Raw genomic sequence first — 21,962 nt, 5'->3', positions numbered from 1 at the left:
GGGGGGCTTCCTCCTCCTCTCCTCCTCCTCCTCCTCCTCCTCCCGCTGCCGGTGGATGCGCTCGGCGCTCGCGGGCGATGCCTGGGCGCGCACACGCACCGCCCGCCCACGGCGCCGTGCGCGCACCCGGCACCCCCACAAAAAAAAAAAAAAAAACAAAAAACCCCCAAAAATGTGTTTTGCGGCCGTTGTTTTGGTGTGAGCCCAGGCTGTAGGTGGCCCTGGGGATGCCACGAGGGGACAGGGCCATGGGCTCGGTGTAAATGGGGTGTTAAAGAGGGAAAAATGGATGTAAAATAGAGGGAAAGGGGCGGAAAGCCGTGCGAAAGGAGGGTAAAACAGCACAAAAATGGTGTAGAAAACGTGTAAAGCAGTGCAAAACCGTAATGCGGAAAGGAGGTGTAAAACAGTGTTAAAGTACTGTCAATAACCAGCGTAAAACAGCACCAAAATGCTGTAAAAAACATGTAAAACAGTGCAAAAACTGTTTCAAACCCATGTAAAAATGGTGTAAAAACCATGTAAAACAGTGGAAAACTATACTGTGAAAAACAGGTGTAAAACACTGCAAATAACCAGTGCAAATAACCGGTGTAAAAGAGCAGCAAAATGGTGTCGAAAACATGTAAAATAGTGCAAAAGTGGTTTTAAACCCATGCAAAAATGGTGTGAAACCCATGTAAAACAGTGCAAAACTATAATGTGAAAAACAGATGTAAAACACTGTAAATAACCAGTGTAAAACAGCACCAAAATGGTGCAAACCCCTGTAAAACAGTGCAAAATTGGCATAAAGATGTGTAAAAACGTAAAACAGTGCAAAACCATAATGTGAAACCATGAAAAACGGTTGTAAAACATTTCATAGCCAGCATAAAACAGCACCAAAATAGTGCAAACCCCTGTAAAACAGGGCAAAACTGGCATAAAATGGTGTAAAACAGTGCAAAACTGGCATAAAGATATATAAAACAGTGCAAACCTGGTTTTAGATCAGTGTAAAACAGTGCAAAAGATATGTGAGACAGTACAAAACCGGTGTAAAGCTGTGTCAAATTTGCTGTACAACAGCATACATGGTGAAACCGTGTAAAACACTGTAAATAACCAGTGTAAAACAGCACCAAAATGGTGTAAAAAGCAGGTAAAACGGTGCCAAACTGGGGCAAAATCATGTAAAACAGTGCAAAACTGGCATAAAATGGTGTTAAACAGTGCAAAATTGGCATAAAGATATATAAAACATTACAAAACTGGTTTTAGATCAATGCAAAACAGTGCAAAAGCTATGTGAGACAGTACAAAACCGGTGTAAAGCTCTGTCAAATTTGCTGTGCAACAACATACATGGTGAAACCGTGTAAAACACTGTAAATAACCAGTGTAAAACAGCACCAAAATGGTGTAAAAAGCATGTAAAACAGTGCCAAACTGGGGCAAAATGGTGTAAAACAGTGCAAAACTGGCATAAAGATATATAAAACATTACAAAACTGGTTTTAGATCCATGCAAAACAGTGCAAAAGATATGTGAGACAGTACAAAACGGGTGTAAAGCTGTGTCAAATTTGCTGTACAACAACATAAATGGTGAAACCATGTAAAATACTGTAAATAACCAGTGTAAAACAGCACCAAAATGGTGTAAAAAGCAGGTAAAACAGTGCCAAACTGGGGCAAAATCGTGTAAAACGGAGCAAAATTGGCAGAAAGATTTATAAAACAGTGCAAAACTGTTTTTAGATCCATGCAAAACAGTGCAAAAGATATGTGAGACAGTACAAAACGGGTGTAAAGCTGTGTCAAATTTGCTGTACAACAACATAAATGGTGAAACCATGTAAAATACTGTAAATAACCAGTGTAAAACAGCACCAAAATGGTGTAAAAAGCAGGTAAAACAGTGCCAAACTGGGGCAAAATCGTGTAAAACGGAGCAAAATTGGCAGAAAGATTTATAAAACAGTGCAAAACTGTTTTTAGACCAATGCAATACTGTGAGACAGTGCAAAACCTGTGTAAAGCTGTGTCAAATTTGCCATACAGCAACATACATGGTGAAACCGTGTAAAGCAGTGCAAAACCAACATAAAAACATGTAAACCCAGTGTAGCAGCATCCCTAAAATCCCACATCCTGGCTGCAGATGGACACTTGAGAGGAGAGCCTTTGGAAAGAGGGAAAATCAAGGATTTGGTGCCCACACGGGGTCCCCTCGTTCACCCCCAGCAGAAAAATGAATTTTTCTTTAGAAACAGCAGAGCCTGGGCTGGAGTTTTTTTTTTGCTCAGGGCACGTGAAAATCTCTGGAAAACCTCTGGAAAAATCTCTGGATGCCTGGGGAGGAGGTTTGGGCCCTAGCCAGCCTCAGCTTGGGGGTACAGGGTGACAAAGCCAGCAGGGGATGAAATAAATTGTCACCTTAAATAAATTGTTGCCTTCAATAAATAAACGGTCACCTTCAATAAATTGTCACCTTTTGGGTGCTGCTGTCCCAACCAAACCTGGGATTAAACCCAGATGAAGTCGTTTGTGAAAGCAGAACCTCCACCCTGACCTGGCAGTCGGGGTTCCTGGGCTGGGCTCTTTTCTTTCCATCCCCTCGTGCTTTCTTTGGCTTAATTTCTCCTAACGAGCTGCAAATAATACAAATAAATAAGTAATAATACAAATAAATAGTCCACAGGGTCAGGGCTGAGAGCAGGATCCTACTGATGTTCTGGGAATCCAGGAATCTCCACCTGCTAGGGGAAAATGGACAAAGGGAAACAAGGGTTTGTGAAAAAAAGCTGATCGCTTGGGTTTCAAATTTTAAAAGTTTAATAGTTATAAAATTGTCATGGATTGATTTTGGTGGAGGGTCAGTGTTTTTATGAAAGGTGGGTTTTTAAAATGGTTACTGTGAGATGTGACTTGGAAATAGAATAAAGCAGGTTTTAATTTGGGAATGGAGGGGGAAAAATAACACTTTATTAATTTATCTAGCTATAAAAAGGGGGAAAAAAAAGAAAGAAAACACATATAGCAATCTATAATGGAATATTTTTAAAACACTCTTCTTCTCCCTACTTTTTTAATATTCAAATTTTCTTTAGTACTCAATTTTCAGTCTAATATTTTTTTTTACACAAGTTCTTTCTAGTTTATTAGGAGAAAGGAGTTTTTTTTTGTACTATGAGTTTCTCTAGGAAACAGAATTTTTTGTGTTTTTATGTTATATGTGGTAGTTGTTTGAAGAGAAATTTGTTATGGTGAATTTTTTTTATGTCTAGTGTTTTTACTACTGTCTATGGATTTAAACTATTTTTTAGGGTTTTTTTAAAGAATGTATTATTTAGTTTTAAGCAGATGGTCTTTTCTTACTATTTGGGACGCCTGTCCCCCCTATATTTATTTTCTTGGGGCTTGGGGTTCAGGATCAGAGAGGGTTAGGGTTAAATGGGTTAAAAACGATAAAAAAGGTTATAAAAATAGTAATGAAATTAGAGTAATAATAATTTGGACATTTAGCATTCAGATAATGAGACAATAAAGAGTTACAGACAGTCCAGGTACCTTTTTCTGGGTAAAATAAGCCTGAAAAAGGAGACACGTTAACAGAGGATTAACTTTAAAAAGTTAATTGCATATTCATACATTTTGTACATGATGGATAAATTCTATTTAAACAAAGGAGTTTGTTTGGTCAGTGTTAACTTCTTCTTGTGAAAAATGCCAATAACTTGTTTTGAAAATTTTAAAAGTTTAATAGTTGTAAAATTGTTATAGTAATGAGATTACAGTAATAAAAAATTGCACAATTAGGGTTAGGATAATAGACAATAAAGAGTTATGGACGGTTCAGGTATCTCTTTCTGGGTAAAATAAGCCCGAAAATGGATCCACGTTAACAGATGATTAACTTTTAAAATAACTGTTTGTTGCATATTCATACGTTTTGTACATAATGTATAAATTCTATTTAAACAAAGGATTTTGTTTGGTCAGTGTTAACTTCTTAATCTTGACGGTGTTTTTAGGGCTGAGCAAGGTAGGAAGAAGTTAGTTTTTTCTGATAAGGGAGCAATAAATTCTTTATTTTTATTTTATTTTAAAGATTTAGGTGTTATGTGGCCGTTATTTTGGTGTGCGTACTTTATTTTTCTCTTTAATAAAGTATCTTACATAGCACAGTTTCTATGTTATAACTTAAAACTACATTTAACACACTACTTAAGAAAACGAATACAGCGCAATTTCATAACATATGCAACATTTATTTTAATTTTTGCGAAAAGCCAATCATAAACCACGCATTTTTCACATGGGGGAAAACGGAACTGGTGTGCCCCAGCTCCTGGAATGCTCCTGGCGCTCCCCGAGGCCTCGGTGCCTATTTTTAAAGCTGTATTTTTAACACTCCCCAGCCCTGCAGAGCTGGCACGGGGCACGCTGGATTTCACACCGCTCCAAACCGCACAGGGTTCAGGATACTCTCCTCATTTACCTGCATTTTGCTTTAATTACTTGTGCTGGTACCTCACAGCAGCTCTGCACTTCCCCGCTGTCGGGAACCCAAATTCCAGCCGCTTTATTAAGGCCAGAACGAGCCAGAAGGAGGCCAAAGGCGTCAAACCAAAAATCAGCGAAGCGCAGGGAGGAGAAGCCGGCTCCCTGCCAGGCCTCCCGCGTTCCGGCCCAGCAGCTCCTGCTGGGGCTGGCAGCTCCGATCCTCCCCCAAACCATGCCAGGAGGAGAGGATGGAAGGCAGGCAGAGCCCGCAGGCCCCGCTCGGTGTCACTGCACCGGGAACACGCCGGGAGCCGCGGTCGCAGCTCGGGGCTGTGTTTGGCAATGAATCGAGTGCTCTGGAGGGGTTGGGTTGGGTCCTTCTGCCTCCTCATCTCCATTCTCATCCCCTCACCCGTCCCCAGCGGCCTTGCCGCATCCCCGCTGTGCCCGGGCCTTGTCCCGCTCCCTCCCGGGGGTCCCGCCGCGTGGCACCGCAGACTACATTTCCCGTGGTGCCTCGCGGCGGGGCACACAAGGAGGCGGGCACGGCGCTGCTCGCAGAGCACGCCGGGAGTTGTAGTCCTGCGCGGCTGCAGGGCGGGCAGCGGGGCGCTGCCGGCAGCCATTACCGGGAGCGCGGAGCCGCCGCCGTCGCCTTGCCTCGCTCCGCGGCCCCGCCGCCGCACGGGGAGGGGCCGCCATGGCGGCGTAGCCTCGCCCCCGCCCGCCCTTTCTTCCCCCGCTGCGGCCGCTGAAGGCGCGGCGGCGGCGCGGCCTAGCGCGGAGGGTGGATCCCCGGCCTCGCGTAGCGGCTGCTGCCCGCCAAGGGCCGCCCTCCCCGGGGCCATGTCCCTCGTGGCCTACGCCAGCAGCGAGGAGGACAGCGATGCCGAGGAGCCTGCGGGCGAAGAGGAGGAAGCCGCCGACTCTCCCCCAGCCGCAGCCGAGCAGCCCTCATCCCGGGGGCTTTTCGCCGCGCTGCCCCCGCCCAGAGCCCCCGCGGTGCCCCCGGCGTTCCTCATGGGCCCCCCGCCCACCCTGAGCGGCTTCGGCGGCGCCGCGCCGGGCCAGGCCGGGACCGAGAGCCCCTCGGAGCCGGCTGCCAGCGGGGACGGGGCCACAGAGTCCCCCCGGCCGAGGGGGCTCCTGCTGCCGCCCCCCAGGAACGCGGCCACCGCCGCCTCCCCCCTCAGCCCGCCCCCCGCTGCCTCCCCCGGGGCGGGTTTGGGCCTCCCCAAGCCAAAGAAGAGGACGGAGCCGGTGCGGATCGCGGCGCCCGAGCTGCACAAGGGGGATGTGAGTATGGAACAAGAGCCCTGCTCGGCCCCTTCCCTTCTCGGGGGTGAAACTTCCTTCCCCCCGCGGGTCTCTCCCCTCCCGAGGTACCGGGAGCTATTGTGTCAAGCGCAGGGAGATTTGTCCTGGCTGCCTGCCCTAATGCTAAAGCGCTTTGCAGAATTAAACTGATATAGAAACCTTATTTATAATCATAATGCAGCCAAACCCAGATTATCTGCACCCTTCTTATTCCTGGAGTTAACGAGTTGATGATGTGGAGCTGCAGGGCGTTGTAGCCCAAAACCATCTTTTGTTTCCTGTGCAGGTGATGGATTTTTCAGTCAGTTTATTGCTTATTTGTCTAAAGGCTTCAGGCGTCTTTCAAACTTTTAGGTGACGATTTCCCTCTAATTTCTGAGGGTTTTTTTTGTAATTGCTGTGCCTTGCAGGGCTTGTAATCCCAGACAGCGAGAGCAGGGAAAGGCAGGTCCCTTTCCGTCTGGTTTTTAGTCGGGATGCCTCCTGATGAGGTTTCATCCTCTCCCCACTGCTCATTTCCCCTGGAACAGCACTGTCACAGAATCATGGAATGGTTTGGGTTGGCAAGGACCTTCATGCCCATCTTGCTCCACTCAAGAGCCACGGGCAGGGTCACTTTCCACTATCCCAGGTTACTCCAAGCCCTGTCCAGCCTGGCCTGGAACACTTCCAGGGATGCAGGGGCATCCGCAGCTTCTCTGTGCACCCTGTGCCAGGGCATCCCCACCTTCACAGAATAAATTTTTCCTAATATTTAAACCAGCACCTGGAGTCCTGGAGTGGTTTGGGTTGGAAGAGACCCTTCAAACCCATCCTGTTCCACAGTGCCCACAGACAGGGACACCTTCCACTAGACCAGGTTGCCCCAGCCTGGGCTGTTGCCATGTGGAGGTGATGGTCGTGTCACTGGTTTTGGTGTGACAGGGGTGCCTGTGGCTGTGGGAAGAGCTGAACTAGAGGCTTGGGGTCATTTCCGTGGGGACAGGTGGATTTATAAACAATGTCCATTCGTAGTGGCCTGGCAGCACTTTGGGGGAGCCCAGATGAAGTCAGTGCTGTGTCTGGGGGGGGTGATATATGGGTCTTCTCGAGCCAGGTCTTAAAAGCTCCTGGAGATTTATATCACAGCCAAAATAGCTACCTTAGAAGGCATAAAACCAGCAGGATGGCTTCTGTGGTGGTGTTGGAAAAGGCAAAAGCCAAAACTCTTTACAGAGAAAAACCGAGCCAGGAGAAAAAGGTTCTTGCTCCTTCTAAAACACCTCACAAAAGTGATTAGTTCCTTTGTTCTCTTCTTTTTCTAGTAAACTGCTTAGGCAGGACTTTTTGGTTCCTGTCCAGTTGGCTATCCTTAAATTTGAGGTGAATTCCCCCCTGGTCTTATGAGGTGTCTTTTTACCCAGTTGAGGAGAGAAACTTCTGGGCTTTTTTCCTTTTTAAGGAGACAAAGGATAACCTGGTCACTCCATCAACAGGGTACACTTCCTACAGAGGGGGAGAGGACACAGGTCCCCCATCCCTTCCTGCTCCCAATAACCTTCCCAGTGTTGCAATTGCAGCCCCAGAGCTCTGGAGGTTCAGCCTTTGGGACAGAGGGATGAGGGATATCCCAGTCCCTCACAGGTGATTTTTGTTCACCTCCTTGCAGCAGTGCTGGGATTCCAGAGAACTGGAATGAACAGGGATCATGTTCCTGCCTCACCCTTCTCTGTGCTCTGCTCTGTGGCCTCTGACCACACAATCTGCAGGTTCTCAGTGTTGAGCAGATTAATTTGGAAGGGACAAGAAGTACCTTGAACTGGAGCTGGTGGGAGCAGTTCCCACCTGGGATTCCTGGAGGTCCCTTGGCCTGTGGCTGACGTCCTCAGTTGTTCCCCGTTTCTCCTTAAAATCCCTGCCATGGCTGCAGTTCATCCCCTGGAGATGAACTCCTCCTCTCTCCCGAACCAACACGTGGCTTTACAGTCACTCCCAGCTCTCTTTATTTATGCACTTTCCTTGTCTTTCCCTGGTTTATGATTTGGAGGCAAACTGGCACAAGCCCTCAATCCCTGTTGCCTCTTCAAGTTCTCTGAGGAGCCATGAAATTGTAAAGATATCTTTTCTGATGCCGCACAGGCTTTCCACACAAGTTTTAACCAGGTATTTAGCAATTAACAAGTTTTAACAATTAACAAGTAAACAAGTTTTAACCAGGTATTTAGCAATTTCAGCATTATTGGGAGCAATTCTCTGTATCCCTGCAGTGAACTTGACATCCTTTGTGTGATTTGTGCTTCCCCTCCAGTAACTCTGTTGTTGTCTGTCCCTGACCTGTTGCTGTGCTCCTGCAGTTCTTCCCTCCCTTTGGGTTTATTTTCCTGGGATTTATTAACATAATTTTTTTAGTTCGGCGTCTCAGGTTGTGCTGAGCTCTGGTTTTCTCTCTCAGTCAGATTCAGAGGAAGATGAACCAGCAAAGAAAAGAAATCCTCTTCAGGTAAATAACAAGGGCACTTGGTTAAACAATTTTCGTGGGGAAAAGTGTTTGACTCTTGGGCTTTCACTTGTGTAAATCATTCACTCTGATCACCTCGTGGCTTTAGGGATATTCCTAAAATCCCATGGGTTTTCAAATCCTTTTTATTGTCCCCCACTAATAAAACACTGAAATAAACAAATTTTTTGCCCCCAGGAATAAAACATAAAAATAGTGCCCTACCTTTTACATCTTTCCTAAATCTTTCTGATTTTAAGAATTCCCACACTTGCTTTAGGGCACTTTTACCAATTTAAATCTTGGCTAAGGAGGCATTAATTTGGGAATTGGGCAGATATTTGCAAGTACCACACCTCCCTTCAAAATCCTCCTGGCTTTTTATGCAGTGCAGAGTGGCCAAGTGGTGAGAAACCCAGGGGAAGTGTTAGAACTGGGGGGATAATTGTGAGGAAGCCATGAAAAGTGAATAATCTCCCTCTTTTCTTTCTGGGATCCATTTGTCCACTCTGATCACCTTATGGCTTTAGGGATATTCCTGAAATCCTGTGGGCTTTCAAGTCCTTTCTTTTGGGCAATTTCACCAATTTAAGTCTTGGTGAAAGAGGCATTAATTTGGGAATTGGGCAGATCCTTGCAGCATTCACATATCCCTTCAAAACCCCCTGGCTTTTTATGCAGTGCAGAGTGGCCAAGTGGCGAGAAACCCAGGGGAAGTGTTAGAACTGGGGGGATAATTGTGAGGAAGTCATGAAAAGGGAATAATCTCCCTCCTATCTTTCTGGGATCCTTTTGTCCTGCGTGGACATCACCAGAAGTGTTAGAACTGGGGGGATAATTGTGAGGAAGTCATGAAAAGGGAATAATCTCCCTCCTATCTTTCTGGGATCCTTTTGTCCTGCGTGGACATCACCAGAAGTGTTAGAACTGGGGGGATAATTGGGAGGAAGTCAGGAAAAGTGAATAATCTCCCTCTTTCCTTTCTGTGATCCATTTGTCCTGCGTGGACATCACCAGGGACGCAGCGAAGGCTCCGGCTTGTCCGCTTTGCTTCCTGAGCCCAAAAACATGACAGTGAAAGAGACCAATCGCTTACTCCTGCCCTACTCCTTCTCGAGGAAAGCAGGAGAAAACTCCTCCGAGTCCAAGCCTGCCAAGACCCCGAGCTCTTCCTCCAAATCCAAACCCGTTCCCAAGCCGGCCGTGCCCACAACTCCGTCCCCGTCGGCCATCAAAGCCGCGGCCAAGAGCGCGGCGCTGCAGGTAACCAAGCAGATCACCCAGGAGGAGGAGGACAGCGACGAGGAGGTGCAGCCAGAGAACTACTTCTCCTTGTCCGACAGGAGCGAGCCCAGCGCCGTGGGCACCGAGCCCTACCTGTACCCGGGCACGGCGGGGTCGGAGGACCCTCCTCCCGGGACGGAGCCGGAGCCGCAGTTCCAGGACGCGGCCGCTAACGCCCCTCTGGAGTTCAAGACAGGCGTGGGCTCCAGTGGAGTTCAGCACAGCTGGGCACCCAAAGCTGGGGAGGACTACAGCAGCCAGCCCTATGGGCAGTTCCCCCCCGCCTACGGCGAGCCTGGGGGCTACTACCAGGTGGGTTTGCTGGCCAGGGTAGGGAGGGGTTCTGAGCAGGTGCTTGAGTGAGAGGCTCGAGTTGGTGACTGGCTGCTGCTGGGAGTGCAGCCTGTGTGAGGTGCCTGGGACACAGGGCAGGAAATCCAGCCTGTGTGAGATACCTGGGATGTGGGACAGGGGGCTGCTACCAGGTGGGTTTGCTGGCCAGGGGTAGGGAGGGGCTCTGAGCAGGTGGTTGAGTGAGAGGCTCGAGTTGGTGACTGGCTGCTGCTGGGAGTGCAGCCTTTGTGAGGTGCCTGGGTATTCCCTCACACAGGGAATGCAGCCTGTGTGAGATATCTGGGGTATGGGGCAGGTAATCCAGCTGTGTGAGATACATGGGACAACAGGCAGGTAATTCAGCCTGTGTGAGCTGCCTGGGGCACAGGGCAGGGAATGCAGCCTGTGTGAGGTGCCTGGGCATGGAATCCAGCCTGTGTGAGATACCTGGGACACAGGGCAGGGAATGCAACCTGTGTGAGGTGCCTGGGCATAGAATCCAGCCTGTGTGAGCTGCCTGGGGCACAGGGCAGAGAATCCAGCCTTTGTGAGATACCTGGGGCACAGGGCAGGGAATGCAGCCTGTGTGAGATACCTGGGACATGGGGCAGGGAATGCAGCCTGTGTGAGCTGTCTGGGGCACAGGGCAGGGAATGCAGCCTGTGTGAGATACCTGGGACATGGGGCAGGGAATGCAGCCTGTGTGAGCTGTCTGGGGCACAGGGCAGGGAATGCAGCCTGTGTGAGATACCTGGGACTTGGGAATGCACCCCAAGCTATCTGGCACAGGGAGCCACAGCACTGGGCACAAGCGGATTCCTACAATGTGAGAGCTGCAGATGTTCTTTGCTGGACAGATGTTTGACAGCTGCACTCATGTGAAAATGCCCTGGATGTGAGGGTGCAGAGTCAGGGCTCACTGGAGCTGGTATCTGAGCTCTGGTTGTTTCTAATAATTCTAAGAAACAGAATTCTAGTAAATAGAATCCCAGACTGGTTTGGGTTGGAAAGGATCTTAAAGCCCTTCCAGTCCCAGCCCCTGCCATGGGCAGGGACACCTTCCACAATCCCAGGTTGTTCCAAGCCCTGTCCAACCTGGCATTGACCACGTCAAGGGATGAGGCAGCCACAGCTTCTCTGGGCGCCCTGTGTCAGGGCCTCACCACCCTCACAGGGAGCAATTCCTTCCCAATATCCCATCTAACCCTGCTCTTGGTCAGTGGGAAGCCATTCCCCTGTCCTGTCACTCCAGACCCTTGTGAGAAGCCCCTCAGAGCGTTTGTTGGTTTGTCCCTCTGATGGAATCAGCCCACAGGGCACTCTGTATCTCAGTACCACTCCAGGATTGCTCTCATGCCAAACTGGTTTCCTTTTCCTTGCCAGGATTACTACAGCAGTGGGTACTACCCCGAGGTGGAACCAGCCCAGGCCTCGCCCCAGGAGACCAGCACCGACTCCTCCTTCATCGACGATGAAGCGGTTGGCACTTGATTGTCTGTCCCCCTGTGGAATTTGGCTTTGAGCTCTGCCAGAACACAGGAGCCTCTTGGCAGCCACGCTCCTGCCCCCCAGCACAGCCTGGGTTTCCAGGGGTTTGGGCTGGGTGGTTCTTCTGTGGGGCCTCGTGCTGTGTTGTGGGCTCCTGCTCCAGCTGGGTCTGCAGGCCTGATAAGTGAGTGGCTATTCACAGAATAGAATCAATTGTTGAGCTTGGAAAAGGCCTCCAAGACCATCAGCCAGCACTGCCAAGGCCACCACTAAACCATGTCCCCAAGTGCCACATCCATGTGGCTTTTAAATCCTTCTGGGGGTGGGGACTTCACCACTGCAGCCTGTGCCAGGGCTGGACAACCCTCTGGGTGTAGGAATTTTCCCTATATCCAACCTCATCTTCCCTTGAAACAACTTGAAGCCATTTTCTCTTGTCCTGTCCCTGTTCCCTGGGAGCAGAGCTCACTGGCTGTCTCCTCCTGGCAGGGAGTTGTGCAGAGCCAGAAGGTCCCCCTGAACTTCCTTTTCTCCAGGCTGAGCCCCCTCAGCCTCCCCTGGTGCTCCAGCCCCTTCCTCAGCTTTGTTTGCTTCTCTGGACATGCTCCAGCTCCTCAATCTCTTTCTTGTCATGAGGGGCCCCAAAGTGACCCTAGGATTGGAGGTGCCTCAGCAATGCCAGCACAGGGGATGAGCACTGCCTGCAAGCAGCAGTAAATGCTATTTGATACGCAGGAAAATGAAATTATAACCTTCATGCTAAGTAGTTTTAGATACTCTCATGTACAGCACGCTGAAATTCTCCAAACGATCAAAACCCCAGCTGGAAAACTGTTTGCTGTGCCTTGTGTCAGGTCAGTGCTGGGTGTAATTGCAGCTCTTCTGTTCTTCCTTCAGTTCAAACGTCTGCAGGGCAAGAGGAATCGTGGGAGGGAAGAGATCAACTTTGTGGACATCAAAGGTGACGACCAGCTGAGCGGGGCCCAGCAGTGGCTGACCAAATCCCTGACAGAGGAGAAGACCATGAAGTCATTCAGCAAGGTGGGTGGAGGCTGAGGGCTGTGGCTGGAGCCTCTCCTCTCTCAGTGCCCATCTGGAGCTGTGTTGGGTGCTGGGCAGGGTAAATAATGACATGGGAGAGATCAGTAGAGTTCCTCAGAACACACATGTGGCTGCGGAGGACCAGCCAGGAAGTGCTTCAGCCAAAGGAATCTGCAGTTTAATAGGGAACAAATGCTGCTTGGGGTGGCTGTGTGCAGGCCCTTGTCTTGGTTTGCTGTCCAGGGAAGCACCTCTCTAGGCTGAACACTTCATCTCTTTCTGCTTTCCAGAAAAAAGGAGATCAGCCCACAGGACAGCAGAGGAGAAAACACCAGATCACATACCTGATCCATCAGGTGAGTGGCCTCCCTGTGGTGTGTGAGCTGAGCCAGGCAGAACTGCAGGGCAACACAAGGCTGGGGTGCTGGAGCTGGGGACCAGGGGAAGCCCCTGAGCCCTGGTGAGAGCCAGTGAGGCCAGAGGTGAGTCCTGGCCCTGAGGGGGTCCCAGTCCTGAGCTTTCAGCTTTGCTTTGCCCTTCCTGCACGTTCTGAGGGCCTGGGATCCTGTCCTGGATTCTGCCCCGGGGTTGGCTGCTCAGCCCGTCCCCACGAGAAGCTGCTTTTCAGCATGAATGAAATGCCTGTGCATCCCAATTAATGCAGGCCTCTGTCAGGATGATTGTGCAAACCCCTGTAACGAGGCTTCTGGCTGAAGGGCTCCCTAATCCACATGAGTGGGGCCAGAGGAGGCAGGAATGCTGCTGAGTCACTGAAACACAGAGGGTAACAGCATCCTCTCCATCTCTGCAGGCCAAGGAGAGGGAGCTGGAACTGAAAAACACATGGTCTGAAAACAAGCTGAGCAGAAGGCAGACTCAAGCCAAGTACGGATTCTGACACATCTGTCCTGCTCTTTGGCCGGCGTCCCGGGTGACCTGCTGTGTCCGGTGTCTGCTGGCCTCCTGGAGATCAGCCAGGCCCCAGGATGGGGCTGGGAGGACACTGCACTCCCTGGCCTGGCAGGAAGAAGGGTCATTGCAAGCAGGTCCTGAAACTCCACCTGTAATCCTTGCCCTCCCTCCTTGTAAACGATAACGTGGGAGGTTCCCGTCAGCCAAGGACGGTCCCGAGGCACCGCGGGGAACGTGCTGGGTGTGAGGCTGCAGCTCCTGTCCTGAGGGAACAGGCTGTGCCTCCTGACCCTTCAGCAGAGGCTCAATAAACTCCCAGTTCCCACTTTGCTCCTCTCTTGGACTTGCTGTGCATTGAGAGTGTCATTTTCCTTTCTAAAACACGGTGAGTTCCAAGAGCAAGCCTGGCTTTGGAATTTTTATTTTGTCCTTACCTTTAAGATGTCCTCACAGCTGTTTCCTCGTGTCTGGACTGCTCCAGCATTCCTCTCATGTCAATAATTTTGAATAATTTTGATACCCTGATTTTTAATTGTGTGTTTTTGCTCTGGGCTCCAGAGGCTGAGCCGTGCTGAGGGGACACCCCCGTGCAGGTCAGAGCCTGTGCCAGGGGAAGCACCACACATGGAGGGGAGCTTCTCCTGCCTGGCACACTCAGGGCTTTGGGTTACCCTGAGCCATGTGTGCATGTATATGGTCCTTCCTTTTTCCTCCTCTTTCCTTCTCCCCCAACCCAAGGCTCCTGTCCTGCCCCAGGCTGTTCTCAGACTCATCCAAGTGAGTATCCCAGAGTCCCACGTGTGGCTGGCTGGGACTGAGCTCTGCAGTTTCCTCTGGGCAGACACAGAGGAGAGCTGCCAACTGTAATTTTTTTTTTCCAGCTTGTTTATATCAATTCTGTTTCAATTAAGTGTTGACTTTACCCTCCTGGCTGGGAAGACGAGACTGCACAGCCCTAATTTCTTCAAATCAAACCTTTTTTTTTTTTATTTAAGGAATTCTGTCAAGGTGATGTGACTGCAAATCCTGTGCAGCTCTGCTGGCCCAATCCATGGATCCAAATCTGTGGCATCACTTTGTTGTTCACCAAAGCATGTGATGCTGAAGGGAGCAGAGAGCTGGCCTGGTTATTTAACTTATATTCCCACCAATCTGGGTTTTATTTGGCTCAAATGGCCAATATTTGTTATTCTGGTAAGAAGAACTCCCAAGAGGTGTTTTTTCTCCCATGTTACCTCTTAAAAACAGGCAAACCCCCATGACTGAAGTCTTTTCTTAAAACATTTTAAACTAATCTCATTTTTAGTTTAGCTCCCTGTATGTTTAGTACTTTGCAGAGCCTGTTTTGAGTATTTGAATGATCAGAATAAAGTTACTGTTGAGTAATTTATTCATATCTTGTATGTACAGTGAAATCGTCCCAGAAGAGATTTGCTGAAGGAATATACTTCTAAATGAACCCACCCAGCCCTGTTTCCATCCCAAGGGGTCAGATCCTCCATCCAGGTACCCTCTTGGCCCGGGGAGTTTGCAGTGTGGGGGTGGAACTCCCAGGTTCCCCTTTCCATTTCTCATTGGGGTAATGCCTTGGCTTTAGCACCAAGGGAAGTTCCAAGGGCTTGTGTTCCACTTTCAGCCCTCTAAGAGCAACAAAATTCATGTTTGTGAAAGGTCAGAAGTGAATTTTCCCAGAGATAAAAACAGCTACAGTTCCCCAACCCTCCTTTTCCCCCCAAGCCAGGGCTTTGGCCATCCTGGCTCCCTGCTCCTGTTGGGCTGGGAGCACCACTGACACTGCCCAGCTCCACTGTGGCTCACCAGGGTTTGTGCCCCACGGGACAGCCCTGGGACAGTGGTGTCCTCCAAAATTTTGTGGCTGAGGAAGCAGGCAGGACTTGGAGTGTTGGCTGCAGGCTGGGGAGGTTCAGTGTAGCATCACTCCAGTTTCTGGCCATTTTAATATCCTACTGCGTGCACCAACTGTGCCAAACTCATCTGTTTTTCCTGTAACAGCTTTTCTCCCTCATTTTATTAACAGAAGTCTCTTGGAATGTGTTCATGGGTGAGGTGAGGCTCCCTCCTGTGCTGTCCAACAGGGCTGGGAAGCTGGAAGAGCTCCCCATGGAGCAGATTGGCATCACCAGCTGGGTCCAACAGCAGCCTTGGAGCTCTCCTCCCAGGGCCAGGGGCTTCCTGCAGTGAGCTGGGGGCTGAGGTTCCTCCTGCCTGGGAGGCTCAGGGGCAGTCCCCAGGCAGCTGCTCGTACACGTTCTCAGCCATGGGCTGCTGCTCCCTGGGTGTGCTCCTGCTGTACACGGGGTCATCCAGCTCCAGCTCAGGCTTCAGAGCAACCTGGGAATTCCCGGGGACAGGCTGGATTTGAGAGCCAGGAAACAGCACAAGGGTGGTCTTGCACCCTCCCAGCCCTTGGCTTTGGGACAAGGACCCAGTTTTTGTAAGGACCTGGAGTGACAGGAAAAGGGGGAATGGCTTCCCACTGCCAGAGATAGATGGGATATTGGGAAGGAATTCTTCCCATTGCCAGAGGGCAGGGATGGATGGGATATTGGGAAGGAATTCTTCCCACTGCCAGAGGGATAGCTGGGATATTGGGAAGGAATTCTTCCCACCACTGCCAGAGTGATAGGTGGAATATTGGGAAGGAATTCTTCCCATTGCCAGAGGGCAGGGATGGATGGGATATTGGGAAGGAATTCTTCCCACTGCCAGAGGGATAGCTGGGATATTGGGAAGGAATTCTTCCCACCACTGCCAGAGTGATAGATGGGATATTGGGAAGGAATTCTTCTCACCACTGCCAGAGGGATAGCTGGGGTATTGGGAAGGAATTCTTCCCTGTGAGGATGAGGAGGGCCTGGCACAGAGAAGCTGTAGTTGCCCCTTCCCTGGAAGTGTTCCAGGCCAGGTTGGACAGGGCTTGGAGCATCACGGAACGTGTCCCTGCCCCTGGCAGGGGGTGGAATAGGATTGGCTTCTTTCCACCCCAAACCATTCCAGCTTCCTTGTGCTCCTGGTGTGGATATTGGGAAGGAATTCTTCCCTGTGAGGATGAGGAGGGCCTGGCACAGAGAAGCTGTAGTTGCCCCTTCCCTGGAAGTGTTCCAGGCCAGGCTGGACAGGGCTTGGAGCATCATGGAACGTGTCCCTGCCCCTGGCAGGGGGTGGAATAGGATTGGCTTCTTTCCACCCCAAACCATTCCAGCCTCCTTGTGCTCCTGGTGTGGAGCAAACCCCCATCCCTCAGCCTCCAGGAGCCTTCACTCGTGTTGGGGCTGAGCTCTAGAGCCACGACCTGCCTTGGGGAGCCACTCACCTGTGTGCCTGAGCTGGGAGCTCCTCTGTCCTTCCTGTCCGTGCTGGGAGCCGCCGAGAGCTGCCTCCTCCTGCAGTCCTGGCTGGAAACGCTGCGCAGGAGCCGGCGGTGGGGCCGGCCTTTGGGGGGCAGCGTGGAGAAGGCGTTTTGGGGGGCTGTGGGGGGCCGGGCAGGCACATCCTGCCGGGCCAGTGCCACCTCGGAGTAGACGTTCTCCTCGGGGCTGGCACGGGAGCTCCAACCGCGGGCCATGGCATAGAAGGGGATGGGCTCCTCGGGGCTGGGGGGTCCCCCGGGGATGTGTCCCCCGGGGGTGGGCTCCTGGGGCTCGCAGTGTCTTGAGGGGCTGGGGTCCGTCTCCTCGCGGGGCTCGGCGTAGATGTGGAAACACATGAGCTGCTGGTACTTGGCCTCGGGGGGCTCGGGGCGGGCGGATTCTTTGTGCACCTGGGCATAGGGGACCTCGGGGGCTGCCGCGCTGCCGGAGGGGCTGGGCAGCCCCCGAGCCGCGCCCCGGGAGCTGCTCTTGGCAGGGAGCGACGGTGGCACCCCGGGAGCCTGCGGGAGAGATGGGACAGGGCAGGGCTGAGGGCTGGGGGTGTCACTGATCCCCCGCCTCCCATCCTGTGCTTGGGAATTTCCTCCATCCCCCTGCCCCGTTACCTCCCTGGCGGAGCCGCCCTCGGCTCTGGGGCACTCCAGGGACGCGGGGCTGGACTCCGGGAGCTTGGCCGGTGCTTGGCTCGGTGGGGAATGTGCAGCAGCACCGCCAGCCGGGGGCTGTGCCCGCCCTCGGGGCTCCTCTTTCTGCGGGGAGAGCAGAGACGTGTCGGGATGGGTGTCACTGTGATATTTTATGAAAATCCCTTTGCTAGGATTTTTTCTCCTGAGAAGCTGAGAAGCCTCAGAGGAAAAGAAAAACAATAATTATCTGCTGCTGTGGAATGAATGCAACAGGTGCATCTTTGATCCATGTGAGTTGTTTTTACTTGATGCCCAACCAGCTGTGTCAAGGCTCTGAGAATCACGGGTTTTTATTATTCATTCCTTTCTAGCTTTCTGTCTGTATCATTTCTCTATTTTTTTTAGTATAGCAAATATAATATAATATAATATAATATAATATAATATAATATAATATAATATAATATAATATAATATAATATAATATAATGAGCCTTCTGAAACATGGAGTCAAGATTCTCATCTCTTCCCTTGTCCTGGGGAGCACAAGGACAGGATGGGTGCGTGGCCAGGGCACACCCAGCCAGGTGCTGGCTCCTTGCTCCTGCCTAGCCAGGGTGGCTTCCAGCCCTGGCTTTTGTGATGCTTGGATTTCCCTTGCCTGTATTCCCCAGCCTGGGAAAATCCTCCGATTTTGCAGGAGGGGGATTTTGCCATCTCCCTTGGCTGCGGGGGCTTTCAGGGGCTCTCGGGGATTCTTGGGGGCTCTCAGGGGTTCTCAGGAGTTCTTGAGGGTTCTTGGGGCTATCGGGGGCTCTCAGGGGCTCTCGGGGGCTCTGAGGGATTTTTGGGGGCTCTCAGGGTTTCTCAGGAGTTCTTGAGGGTTCTTGGGGCTGTCGGAGGCTCTCAGGGTCTCTTGGGGGCTCCCAGGGATTTTTGGGGGATCTTAGGGTCTCTTGGGGGCTCCCAGGGATTCTTGGGGGCTCTTAGGGGCTCTCGGGGACTCTCAGGGACTCAGGAGTTCTTGGGGGTTCTCAGGGGCTCTCAGGGATTCTTGGGGGTTCTCAGGGGCTCTGAGGGATTTTTGGGGGCTCTCAGGGTCTCTTGGGGGCTCCCAGGGATTCTTGAGGGCTCTCGGGGGCTCTCAGGGACTCTCAGGGGTTCTTGGGGGCTCTCAGGGGTTCTTGGGGGCTCTCGGAGGCTGACAGGGATTTTTGAGGGCTCTCAGAGATACTTGGGGGCTCTCAAGGACTCTTGGGGGCTCTCAGGGGCTTTCACGGATTTTTGGAGGTTCTTGGGGGGTCTCTCAGGGCTCTCAGGGCCGGGACTCACCCGGCAGGGCAGGGGCACGGTGAGGAACTCGCGGTACGGTGTGACCGGGGCGGTGCCGTGGTGCCGCAGCAGCTCGGCCAGCTCGGCGTGGGCGCTGCTCTCGCCCAGGATCACGTAGCGCCCGTCCGGCAGCTGGTCCAGGACAAAGTGCCGGCAGCGATCCCTGCCCCTGGTGGGAGATGGCACGGGTAGCGCCCGTCTGGCAGCTGGTCCAGGACAAAGTGCCGGCAGCGATCCCTGCCCCTGGCGGGAGATGGCACGGCATGGCATGGACATGGCATGGCACAGCACAGCACGACATGGCATGGACATGGCATGGCACAGCATGGCACGGCATAGCATGGCACAGCACAGCACAGGGATTTTTGAGGGCTCTCAGAGATACTTGGGGGCTCTCAAGGACTCTTGGGGGCTCTCAGGGGCTTTCACGGATTTTTGGAGGTTCTTGGGGGGTCTCTCAGGGCTCTCAGGGCCGGGACTCACCCGGCAGGGCAGGGGCACGGTGAGGAACTCGCGGTACGGTGTGACCGGGGCGGTGCCGTGGTGCCGCAGCAGCTCGGCCAGCTCGGCGTGGGCGCTGCTCTCGCCCAGGATCACGTAGCGCCCGTCTGGCAGCTGGTCCAGGACAAAGTGCCGGCAGCGATCCCTGCCCCTGGCGGGAGATGGCACGGCATGGCATGGCATGGCATGGCATGGCACGGCACGGCACAGCACGGCATGGCACAGCATGGTACAGCACAGCATGGCATGGCATGGCACAGCATGGTACGGCACGGCATGGCACGGCACAGCATGGCATCGCATGACATCGCATAGCATGGCATGGCAGGGCATGGCATCGCATAGCACAGCACGGCATGGCATGAGCACAGGCATGGCACGGCACAGCACGGCATGGCACAGCACGGCATGGCACAGCATGGCACGGCATGGGCACGGCATGGCACGGCACGGGCACAGCAGCTGGGAGGGGGCTGAGCTTGGCCCCTCCCTGGCACAGGCTGCAGGTTTGCCTCACCTGTAGGACAGCACGAAGCCCACGGTGCTCTCGCTGAAGCGCACCAGGAAACAGCCCAGGGGCTGATCCTGCAGCAGCTGCTCGGCCTCCCTGCGGGAAGGGACACTGAGCCTCATCCCCTCCGTGTGATCCAGCTCCCTGTTCGGGAGCCCCGGGGAGGGGACACTGGCCCTGTCCCCCTCCCTGGCCTCCCCTCGCTCACCTGCGGCTGATGAAGCCGTGGAACCACGAGGGGAGCTCCCCCTCGGGCCCCAACCTCTGCGCTTGTGTCTGCTCAAACCAGAGCCTGGTGCGGGCACGCAGGGCCACCCGCTCCGGCCACGGCTCCCCCTCGGGCAGGGACTGGGCTGCTGGGGGTGGCCAGAAGCCTGGAGGGACCTGGAGGGAAGGGGACAGCCGGTGAGGACACACCAAGGACGTTCTGCTCCCCGTGCAGCCCGTGAGCACTGGGAGGGTGAGGTGGGCTCGTGTCCACCCTGGTGTCCCCATGTCCTACCCTGCCATGCCTGCTGTGACATCCTGGCAGCTGCTCTGCCCCCTGGGGCTGGCTGGGGGTGCTGGTGGGTGCTGGCTTGGCTCTGGCTGTGCTGTCCTCAGCGAGGGGCTTGAAGGTGATGAAGAGGGGACGGTCGTCATCCATGGAGTGCCCTGTCTCAGGGAGTGGGGAGGAAAAGGCTCAGGGCAGGGGGGGCTCCTTTGGGAAGAGCACTGGGGAGTTTGGGGTCTCCAAGACACCCCCACAGGCCCTGCTCCCACCATCACCTTCACCTTGTGCTCCCCAAGCTCAGGCTCTGCACCCTGATCCTCGCCAGCCCCTGTGATGGGGAGGGACAGAGACCTTGGGAGCCCAGAGGAGAAGAGGGGACAGTGATGTAGGTGGGGAGGAGCTGAGGACAGAGCATGTGAATCCTCCAGCCCCTCTGAAGTCCTCAGTGTGTCGGCTCAGCCCTGGCTAGGGCAGGGAGAGGCTGAGCAGCTCCTGAGGGACCTTGAGCTTGACCCTGAGCTGCCAACACCCAGAAAAACAACGTTAATCCCCAGCAGATGCTTGAGGGGGTGGAAGATGCTGGGGCTGCTTGGATCTGGGAGGCAAAGCTGAGTCAGAGGAGTGGGTTGAGGCTTGTCTGAGAACAAGGGGGTCCAGCCACCTTGTCAGAGAGCAAGGAGACCCAGCAAAGGCCCCCCAGCTCCACCTTTAACCCACGGCAGAGCCCAGCCTGGCCCTGCACCCCTGCAGGCAGGGGAAGGTGTTGACAAAGAGAAACAAAACACCCAAACTGCAGTAACCCAGCTCGGGGAGTGCTGGGAAGGAGAACTGGGGTCAGGTCCTGCCCAGGTCAGGTCCTGGGTCCCCAGGCTGCTGGGGACAATGCCACTGTCCCCAGCTCACTGTGCATCCCCCAGCTGGGTGGGGGTGCTGGGCAGGGGTGGTGGGCTCAGCCCTGCTCCCCCATCCCAACATTTTGGCCTTGTGGGGCAGCTCCCTGTGGGGATTTGCTCCCTGGGGCAGGATGTGTCTCTGAAACTTGCACTCCTGAGGGGTGGGAACAAGTCAGATCAGTCCTGAAACGGGCTGAAAGTTTTGCTCTGCGAGACATTTCCGGCTCAACTTCCCCCTTTGGAGAGGGTAAGATCTGGCTGGAAGGGCTGGTGTGGGCAGGGGACCCCAATCCCCCTCTCTTCACCCCATTATCCTGCCCTTTGTCCTGCCTTTGGGCAGGGGTGCATCCCTGCACCTCCCATCCTGCAGGAGTTCACTCCTTGGCCTTGCTCCAAACCCAATGCCAGCCCCCAGCCCCAGAGGGGGACATCCCTGCACCTCCCCATCCTGCAGGAGTTCACTCCTTGGCCTCACTCCAAACGCAATGCCAGCCCCCAGCCCCAGCCCCCAGCCCACGCTCCTACCTCTGCTCGGTGTCCCTGGGTGGGTGTGCAGGGCAGGGGACAGGCAGGGGACAGGCAGGGGACAGGCAGGGACGGGCAGGGTGAGGCAGCCCCGCTGCCCTGCCGTGCTCTGCCTCTCTGGCAGCCACAGGCAGGAAGCAGCGACCAAAGCTGCAAGAACCTTCATGTGATGGGGAAACGTCACAGGAAGGTGGCATGGTGGCCCTGGGGTGACAGCCAGGTGACGCTGGCAGCCTCGGGACAGGCTGGGCTGTGGCGAGGAGGGGACTGTGGCCGCCTGGCCAGCAGCACATGCGAGCCTGCAAAGGTGTCATTGTCCCTGCTGTCTGCATCCTGGCACCTGCCAC

The 21,962-nt window shown here is 53.2% G+C and overlaps 2 protein-coding genes across 2 annotated transcripts; one reads left to right on the top strand and one right to left on the bottom strand.

Moving 5' to 3' along the window:
- Positions 1-5,072: 5,072 nt before the first annotated feature.
- On the top strand, positions 5,073-13,685 carry PRCC (proline rich mitotic checkpoint control factor). The gene is made up of 7 exons (XM_041397226.1): positions 5,073-5,787; positions 8,240-8,287; positions 9,302-9,880; positions 11,285-11,380; positions 12,287-12,430; positions 12,721-12,786; positions 13,242-13,685. The coding sequence occupies exons 1-7, from the start codon at positions 5,338-5,340 to the stop codon at positions 13,326-13,328; spliced, it is 1,470 nt and encodes a 489-aa protein (XP_041253160.1). The 5' UTR covers positions 5,073-5,337; the 3' UTR covers positions 13,329-13,685.
- Positions 13,686-15,284: 1,599 nt separating this feature from the next.
- On the bottom strand, positions 15,285-21,685 carry SH2D2A (SH2 domain containing 2A). The gene is made up of 7 exons (XM_041397269.1): positions 21,616-21,685; positions 20,207-20,358; positions 19,913-20,088; positions 19,711-19,800; positions 19,176-19,344; positions 16,677-17,483; positions 15,285-15,694 (listed from the first exon to the last, which is right to left on the bottom strand). Exons 2-7 carry the CDS (start codon positions 20,348-20,350, stop codon positions 15,578-15,580), a joined length of 1,503 nt encoding a protein of 500 aa, XP_041253203.1. The 5' UTR covers positions 20,351-20,358; positions 21,616-21,685; the 3' UTR covers positions 15,285-15,577.
- Positions 21,686-21,962: the final 277 nt, after the last annotated feature.

This window comes from Onychostruthus taczanowskii, unplaced genomic scaffold (genome assembly GCF_017590055.1).
Source record: "Onychostruthus taczanowskii isolate IOZ18803 unplaced genomic scaffold, ASM1759005v1 scaffold138, whole genome shotgun sequence".
Taxonomy (NCBI): Eukaryota; Metazoa; Chordata; class Aves; order Passeriformes; family Passeridae; genus Onychostruthus; species Onychostruthus taczanowskii.
This window is presented reverse-complemented; position numbering and strand designations above follow the sequence as displayed.